The 9,612-nt window shown below is 34.7% G+C and overlaps 1 protein-coding gene and 1 pseudogene across 1 annotated transcript; both read right to left on the bottom strand.

The window, feature by feature from the left end:
• On the bottom strand, window positions 368-1,882 carry LOC104731122 (annotated as a pseudogene).
• Window positions 2,438-3,995, bottom strand: LOC104731121 (probable cysteine protease RDL6). Its single transcript, XM_010450390.2, has 4 exons — window positions 3,452-3,995; window positions 3,101-3,336; window positions 2,843-2,986; window positions 2,438-2,731 (listed from the first exon to the last, which is right to left on the bottom strand). The coding sequence occupies exons 1-4, from the start codon at window positions 3,912-3,914 to the stop codon at window positions 2,510-2,512; spliced, it is 1,065 nt and encodes a 354-aa protein (XP_010448692.1). The 5' UTR covers window positions 3,915-3,995; the 3' UTR covers window positions 2,438-2,509.

The raw sequence follows: 9,612 nt of genomic DNA, 5'->3' as shown, positions 1-9,612 counted from the left end.
AAAAAAAAAAAAAAAAAAAAAAAATCTCATAACCAAATTGTTTTACTTCAAATTAAAAAAAAAATGTGACTGTTTGCAAAAAAAATCGCTTCAAAATCTAGTTATGAATTGTCTCCAGATTTGCAAACTCGTAGATTTTGGGATTTTAGGATCATGTAACATATGTGTTGTATGACCATTATTAAGGTTATCACACTTCTACCAAATCACGTTGCCATTACTCAAACTAGGTGATCCAATAACAATGTTTAGACTCATTTGAGCAAAGATTGGATTCTCTATCATATCTCACTACTTAGTTAGTTACGTCTCTTTCAACCTCTACTCTAGCATTCTCTATTTGCAGCTTCTTCTGTTAAATCTTCAAAGTCAAACTTTCCTTATTGATATGAACTAGAAAGAGAGAAAAAAAAACTCTCTCAAGACGGTAGTACATAGCCTTTGCTTAAGAAACAAGTAAAAATAAATCAGATGCTCAGTTGCTTGCAACAGAAGGTTCATTTCCGCGATTTCTTTTGGATCATCTTTTGCTCCGCATCATGTAAGACACAAACAAAGCTCCGAACAGTAACGCAGAGACGAAATGCAAGTTGTCCCACGTCTTTATTTTTTTGGGGAAAATATTGGCAATGCTCAGTTGATTCTCTTTCTGCCTTGGAACCATGAGCGCTTCAACTGTCGATTTTTAAAGTCAAGTGGTTAGTAAAATATCCAGACGACATATGCAGGTCTATGTAATGAGCTGAGCTTACAAGGAAATGGGCCATATTGATCTCTATGGTCAAGATCTGAGGCGGTGCGTCTAAGAGTAGGGGACGAAGGCTTCAAATCAATACTCTGTATCGGTCACAAAACGTAGTTATATGAAGTTTATAGACAAAACAAAACAAAAACAAAAAAATTCTCAGAGAGACACTAAGAGAGAGACCTTGTTATGGCCTTCAGAATTATAGCTCCGTCTTAGAGCTTCCGAGCTCTTTGAACGATGGAGCTGGATGTTTATGTTTAACTGATTGACATTATAAATAATCTGGTTTGATTGAGTTCCTAGTGATGTCTGCAATAAAGAGGTTTAACACTTACACAATGTCTGCTTTAAGGCAAAAAACTACTCATTTAAAGAAGTAAGAACACACCTCAGTAGTTTCCGTAGTACTATTACGTCCTTCCTCTGTTGCAATATTGGCTAGATTCATATTCACCTTTTCAACGACTTTCTCCACAAAAGCCAACTCAGGACTGCAAACAAACAGTTTAAGTTAAAGATGTAATTAACTAAACACTTCGGTCATGTCCCAAATCATACCTTTTCCTGTCATAAGTCAAACCAGCCATTCCAGTGACGATCTTCAAAGCTTTCTTCCATCTCTTGATCCTGGAATTAATAAGCTTAATCTTCTTCTTATTGACTTCTTCAGCAAGCAAAGAGTTTTGCAAAGCTAGAAACTTCTCTCCAAATTTCCCGCTCTGTTTCTTAACACTCGAAACCTTAACCTTATGGAAGATTGGTATGACTGCGTTGAGCTTCTCCGTCTCTATGCATTTCTTGATCATCACTAGCTCGTCCAAACACCAAACTGACTCCGCATAGCTCTTGGAGAAGATCACAATCGCGATCCTTGACTTTCGGATGTGTCCGAAAAGATTGTCGAGCCGTTAAGTCCAGTCACATTGTCGTCGGTGAACACTTTCACATTGCGATCTACCAGCTTCTGTTTGAGATGAGTTAGTAATCCGTTCCGTTCGTCTTTTCCACGGAAACTGATGAACACTTGATCCTTGTTGTAATTCGTAATCTCCATCTTGAACAATGTATTTAGGATCTCACTATGCTTGTTAGAGTGGATACAAAGTTTGAGAATGATAAAGATAATTAATTCAACCAAAGAGTCTATACTTACACTACTAACCTTGGTTACTTAAATAGTATATCAAAATTTATCCATTAAACTTTGACCCGCCTCACATTACGCGTTTCACCATCTAATTTTCCTAGGAAACACCATATATATGATTTTTTTATATCTATCCTTGATCTGTTTAATTATGTCCTAGTCAAACAAACTGAACGTGGGAAAAAGAAGACAAAGCAAAATTGATTTAGGTGAGCAGCATAGTGTTGCTAATATGCTCATGGATATCGGTTAAATACTTAAATGGTACTACGTACCAAATATTTAATCAATGATTCTGTTCATAAACAATAATAGTTCGCGCTCTTTTATCGATCGAGTCTTTCTTTACAATATGTTGTTTGTCAACCAATCTTACTATATATCTTTGATATAATGATATGTTATATATTAAATTAAATGATGACGTGGTCCGATATTGGACACTAATCTACATTAAACGACCAAATGATATGCTACATTAAGGGCCTAATAAGCCTTTTTTTACTAAATGGGAATAGTATGGGCCGTATGGCACATCTGAATAAAACATCTAAAATTTTCCATGCACTCATTACAGTTTACTCAAACGTACACATGGTTACTTAATCTCATGCTTAGGAAGTCGGACTCTTGATAGGGTATGAAGCAACCATCGCAATCCCACATAGACCTGTTGGATTTACAAAGTTACGAGCAATCTTAGCGTAGCCAGCCTCTCCCCACACCGTACCCCACGAGTTTCTCACGATCCAATAGTCTTGACCATTCTCACTACCATACCCGACGATAACAACTGCATGGTCAAGATCTGTCCCGCATGGTCCAGTAAATATACCCTGAATGACATCAAACATGTAAACGTACGTATATACAAGTTTATTGATTAATTGATATATTCGGATTCAACTAACCAAAAACAATGAATTTTAAAGGTGGGATAAAAATACCGATTTGTAGAGCATAAATTCTTGGGATTTTTTGTCAACTCCAACACTCACAGGCTGGTGAGCAACCGCCTTTTGTAGGGAAATCTCGTCATTTGCTGGCACATCCTCGTAGCTGTTAATAGTGATGATCTTGTTTGATGTAGACTAAAACGTACCAAAAACAAAAATTGGAATTAGGTACTGAAGTATATAAGCATTTATATATTATATATATATGTGAGTGTTTTTAGTTACGATAGCTCTAATATATAGGTGAACCTGTTTGCGGCTACAGTAGCCTTGAACGGCCTGGTATGGATAATCTAATTCTGAATCAAGACCATTGTTATTGATAAGGAACTGGAAAGCTTTGTCCATTAGGCCGCCTCCATTACAACCGTGGTTGTCCACGTTGCAGTCGACCAATTCTTGCTCGGACAATGATATTAACTCTCCTGTCACGATCTTGTTTATACCCTCCACTGCTGCCACAGCTGAGAATGCCCAGCAGCTATCTACAAGCAAAAAAAAAAACGATTAAGCCTATATTTTTGCTAAACGATTAAGCCTATATTACATTTAACGTAGGAGTATTTGGGTATGAATGTTAAGACAAGTAAAAGTACTCACTGCAGTTGCCTTGGTCTTTAATCTCCGACACTGCACCTTGTTGCCTCCAGTCAACTGACTCAGGAAGCTGATCTCCGGCGAGTGGTACATACCTACGACTAATTCTGAGGGGCCTTTGTTTCTGTATAGGGCGTCCAGGGAATAGGTCTTGGTACTCTTGGACGGTTAGGTCAGCAAACTGAGTCAAACCAAGACGGTAAGAGAGGTTCTTAGCATTGTGCTGGTCAATGAAACGGAGGTTGTCCTTGAAGTTTTGAAAACGCCGTTCTCTGTCTCCGAGAGCATTGGTATAAGTCTTCCCGTGCTTCGACATCCACGTTTGGAAGATAAACCCAACCTCCTCGTTGCTCCGGCGCGGGATACCGCTGGTTGTGACGGGAAGGTCCATGGCCGAAGACGGCGAAAGAAGGAATGATATCAAAAGAGAAAAGATTATCATGCAAACAAGTCGAACGATGCCCATTTGTACGTGTTTTCTTCTTAATGATTATGAGATGTTACAAAATGGTCAGAGCCAAATGAAATATGGGTTTTATGGTAGCTAAGTTGGTGACGGGAAGGCGAAAGAAGGAATAAATTCTCATATATATATATATATATATAAGTAATTACCTAAAAGTCAATTACATATACAGTATCTTCAAAATCTTGAGTCAAAGTTTGGATTTCGTTTTCTATACTACAGATAAATGAATATTCGAGAATTTATTTATAAGGATAGATTTTAATCTTTTATTAAAGACAGTAATAAGTAAATATATATTTCTACCATATTATTATTCATTAATAGAGATAGGATCGGATCTACAATTATTTCTTGTTTATTACAAGGATTAGATTATATTATTACTTTGATACAGTCTCAAAATATCGCCAATCAGTAAATGACAGCTTTATATGCTGTGATTAGTAAGAGGGGGTATTGAACTTGATTTTCAAAGGATTCTGTAGGATTTTAATATATTAAAATTTTGAAAGATTTTAATGAGATTTTAGAAGATTTGATTATTTTAGAGATTTTAAATTAAAAAGAAAGAAAATGAAATGTGATTTTGTGAGATTTTATTATAAACTTTGGATGACTTTAGAATATTTCACAATACAAAAAAAGGAAAATTTGACTCAAATATTTTCAACGACACATACAAAATTGTGATATTTTGGTTTACTTTGTGAAAGCATGGGATGTGTAGAGAGGGGAGAGAAGTAGACGTCATGGAGCTTTTGGGAACACTGGTGGGGTCTGTTTATCCATGTCATGGCCGTGGAAAGCCTCGGTGGTGGTGGAGGAGCAACGCCGGAGTAAGTGGAAGGTGGAGAAAAGAAGAACAAGAAAGAGTTAAGAAGGAAATAAGAACAGTTTGAAGAGGCGACTTTGGAGGCTCCTCGGACGCCGGATTTGACATCGGTTTATCAATCTAAAATCACCAGCGCGTTCAATATCAAGCCATGAGCTCGTAGAAACTGACGGAAGTCCGATTGGAGTTATATTCAAGAAGTTATGTGGTTTGCTTCCTGCGTAAGAAATATCTGAAACAGTACGAACCTGCAACCCTAGAAATCAAATTCGAGGTTATCTCCTTGGAACAGCGTTTGGTGGTCCAAAACTTACCTGATCGAGCTGAGATTTGGCGGGGAGCTTCACGGTACGACAACCTAAATATTCAACGGTGAGATCGTGATTTTAACGGTTAGTTAAGGTTTTACCACAATTCAGGATATAAAACATGCAAAATAAACCAAAATATCACAAAATTGTGTCTTTTCATCGGTTTTGATGCAGAGCACAAATGAAGTAGCAAAATAACCCAGAAATTATGAAATTTGGTGGAAATATCAACAAAAGTCATACTAAAACACAGGAAAAAGCAGATGATGATTTCGATTTACAGTTTAAAAGTTACGGCCACTTTCCCAGAACATATCCAAAATAATGCAATATGCAAGTAGCCAACTTTGAGCCCAATTTCCCAGAGAACGACAGCAGCATCAAACATACTTCATCAAGTCCGACCGTTCTATAGACAGTTTCCTCGTTTTTGCAAACTGCAACATTGTACTTCCAGCTATCGACTGCACATAATCTGGATCACCGCATGATTGCACATCTGCAGGACTCGTGCCAGGAGGAACTCTTTGACCAGACTCAGCACCCCCATTTCTTTCATAATGCTTTCCAGGTGGTATTCGGCTCTTCTCACTTCTAGCAGAATGAGCATCTGAATATAAAAGTAAACCTGTGACAAATGATCCAAAGTTGTCGAATGCACATAAAAACGTAAATTACTTGTAACTTCAAAAACTAAGAGAGGCTCTCATAGCAAAAGAAGCCGATACTACAAAAACAAGTAACTATCATTTCAGTCAAAGCACATACCATCAGTCTTATTCAGCACCTCACAACCTATTCCAAGATGAGGCCCTTGCCTTGAGCTCCGTACCTGACTCTTTTGCCTCCTCCGTCTGAATTTTTTTGAACTGTCATATATTGAAGAATTATTTATGGTCTGGAAGACTGACTGTCAAACAAATGTGTGAGAGCGAGAGAGAATGCGCACCTAAAGCGACGAACGCAGCTAGCTTACCAAACAGAGATGTTGGTGTTTTGATTCATGAATGTAATCGATCCTTCTCTCCCAGAAAAATATATTTTGATTGAAGGTTTGCAGAAATCGTTCATCTCTTTTTTTTTTTTAATCCTTCAAAATTCTACTTCAAAGGATATGATTTTGAGAGTGGTATTTATCAACTAAAAAACAAAAGAAAGTCTCCTAAAATCATTCAAAGTATCATTCTAAAAAAAAGTTGTGATATTTTGAATAACAGAAGATTTAAGGTTGGTTTTATACATTGTTGATTGAATAACAAGGGATTCTGAATTATTTTAAAGGAATTTACATAAATCTTAGTTGAATAACATTGGATTTCATAAGATTTTTAAAAATTCTTAATTGAATAACAAAAGATTTTAAGAATCCTCTGCAATCCTTTAAAATATTAGTTCAATACCCCTCCTCTAAATATATGTTGGCAACAATATCGGTGTAATGGAAATAGTGGTTTCAAATCAAAAGGGCTGGATAAAGCTACCATAATAACAAAAGAAAATTCGATTAGGAACTCTTTGAGCAATATATAGCATGATCAAATCATGAATTGAGGGAAGTTCATGGCAGTAAAGTAAAGTAGTGTTATGTGGGGTGGGACGATCGCCAAAAGTCATGAAGACATGACCCGTTTATATGATGAATCTCCAGGATTGAGAAATATGGTGCAAGTCTAGGCCTTATCACGATTTAGCCCGGCCCATCGTTAAAAGATTTATTCAATTAAGTTCCATTTTTTTTCTTGTTAATTTTGTTATCCAATTTAACTTGTTGAAAATGAAAAACCTCTGCCTAATCATTTACCAACTTTTCACTGATTAAAAAGAAAGTAAAATCACATGCAGGTGCAGCCAAGAAAAAAAAAATGCACCCAACCCTATCAATCTGCCGTTACTTACAGTGTATTTTTCTTTGACCTTGACTACATCTTGTAGTGTGTTAGAACAAAACTATTATCAACGAAATGACTAATATAATGTTGCTATTTTATCCATTAATCAAATTCCTCTTAAAACTCCAAAAGAACGCGTTTAATTTCCTTTTCGTGGTTGCCATGTGACGGCAAAAAACAAAAAAAAATTAGCAACTATACTAATAATAAATCTTAATTGTCGCTTTTGGTTTGTTAAAATGCTTTTGTGACAATGATACGATGAATAATTCATTTTTGTTCTGTATACTTATTAGATTGAAGATATGATATTTTGATTATGCGCGTTATCTGTGGAACTATAAGAATATAGTACTGTATATGGTTTAAAGTTTAATAACTAATTAATTTTCTTGAATAAAAAGCTAATGATCACTTTTTGCCACGGCATTCTCATCATTGCTCTCTAGTGTGTAAGAGATACAAATCGAAAAAGTGATGCAAGAAAATAGTATTTGAGTAAACAATAGTACAAAATTGGACCGACAATGTTATAAAACTGTTTTATGTTCTATTCTAACCGTCATTAACGGTTAACTCAACCGACCATATTAAATTACTTTAAAATGAGCGTATAAAAGGAGTAAAGGACCAAGGTCTTGACACCCGTAATTATCGCTTCCACTTATCTGACGACATTAATTTTCGCAATCCTATGATTTCGTGAAACTCAGTGGGGAATCATACGTTTGTGTTGAATTTGAGATTTCGAAAGAATAAAGTACGTTGATGCATCAGCATCTCTGATTCTTTCTTTTTTTTTTGTATGCTTTTAACTTTTTGAGATTTCTTCTTTTAATTATAATCCAGATAGTGTGATCTTCAGACTAAACTAGCTTAGTGAAGTCCCGAGTTTTTAACTAATTGCTGTTACTGAAACTATCATCATAACTGACAAAAAAAACTTCAAAACCTATCAACATCCTTGAATTTTTACTAATAGCTGCAAAATGGGTATAACATTTTCTCACAATTATAACTTTTTCTCTAGATCGTATGTTACTTTTTTTTATATATAGATCATATGTTACTTGATTTTTTTCTCTTGTTTTTTTTTTCTCTTGTTACTTGATACATTATGTGTAATGAATTGGTACAACCTTTTATTCATATTCTTCTTTTCTCATATATAATTTCGTCAATTATAAGGAATATTAATTGAAATGCGATATAAAATTACTGTATATGATAAAGAATCAAAACTTCGAAAACAGAAATAAACAAATGATTCCAACAGCTAAAAAACCAAGATGTGATAGTCACTTTTGTCGAAGGCTCAAAGCATTCCGTTTGTTCTCACTGCTTTTTACTTTGCATCAATTAGTTCCCAAAAGATAAGTACAATATTTTTTTAAAAGGAGCTGCTTTTATAGAATATATAATAGTATGATCTTGTCATCTTGAGCCTCACTGCTTTTATAGAATATACAGTATAATATAATCTTGTCACCTGATAGTCTAATCATGTGTTTGATAGCGTACTAAGAAAAATTACTGACGATGATTCGTATCGGTGGCTTCTCTAGAGATAGTACATGCTTTCAAATATGTCACATTCGACAAGACAAATACATGGTCTATGCACTTATGGTACATTCTAAGTAATAGGTGACCGACAGAAATGTCAAGCTGTTCATTAGCGAAAAACAGAAATATAAAGCTGTTTGTGTTATTGTGTAAACAATTGACCCTGCTGTGATAATAGAGTGATTGTTACAGTTTTGACAAATCATGAACCAGTGAGTCTTGTTACAGTTGAATCCACATTGAAGAATCTTTAAAATGCACTCACTACTTACGATTAACCGATTATTATTTTTTCTACTTTTGTCATAAGTTGCCACATGCGAAAGCTCAAAAATCATGTCCACGAGACTTTTTTCTTGGTGAAACATAAATTACCAAATTAAATTTTCAATAAATCCAAATTTTAAATATGTTATAAATTTTTAACTGACTATCACCGCTTTAGTGACAAATACGTTAGAAATTTAATTAGAGAGACGGTTGGATGTCACTATGTCAGAAAGTATTTGTTTCTTTGCATATCGTTCACCCTAACATGCTTTTTCCTTCATATTATCCTTTTATTATTTGATTATTCTGATGAACAAACTAATCAAAATAAAATAAAAAATGACGTATCATACGACTTAACGAATGTGACATCAGTAGTCAAATAAAATAAACATTTAGGACAAAGTATAAATCCAATTATTTCACTTTTTTTTTTTGAAATATATTTATATGAGAAATATGACTTTCACGTATATTATTTAGACTCCTATCGAATGATATGCAGTGAAAAAAAAAGACTTTTTCCTCTTCCTAAATACCAATTTTATTTTTACGATTTTGGAAATAAATGATGTCACGAGGATATAAAAATAGAAAAGGTCCTAAAAGAGACCAAAGACGAATATTCTTCACTTCTCGAGTCCCCAAAAATGAAAAATAAACAAATAAAAGAGCTACTAATTAATTGTCTTCTCTCTCCGACAAGACATGTTTAGCACCATTTCGGTTCCTTCCTTAAATTAAATATCATCATCGTCATCACTTTCATCTTAAAATCCCAAAACCCCTTTTTTGCCCCATTCTTCTTCACAAAAAAAAAAAAAAAA

Source organism: Camelina sativa, chromosome 12, assembly GCF_000633955.1.
Source record: "Camelina sativa cultivar DH55 chromosome 12, Cs, whole genome shotgun sequence".
Taxonomy (NCBI): Eukaryota; Viridiplantae; Streptophyta; class Magnoliopsida; order Brassicales; family Brassicaceae; genus Camelina; species Camelina sativa.
This window is presented reverse-complemented; position numbering and strand designations above follow the sequence as displayed.

Excerpts from the sequence above, each read along its gene's own strand:
- LOC104731121 (XM_010450390.2), bottom strand. The coding sequence starts at position 3,914 with ATGGGCATCGTTCGACTTGTTTGCATGATAATCTTTTCTCTTTTGATA. Across the intron at positions 2,987-3,100 it reads GCTACTGTAGCCGCAAACAG|TCTACATCAAACAAGATCAT; the intron begins GTTCACCTATAT and ends GGTACGTTTTAG. Across the intron at positions 2,732-2,842 it reads AATTTATGCTCTACAAATCG|GGTATATTTACTGGACCATG; the intron begins GTATTTTTATCC and ends GATGTCATTCAG.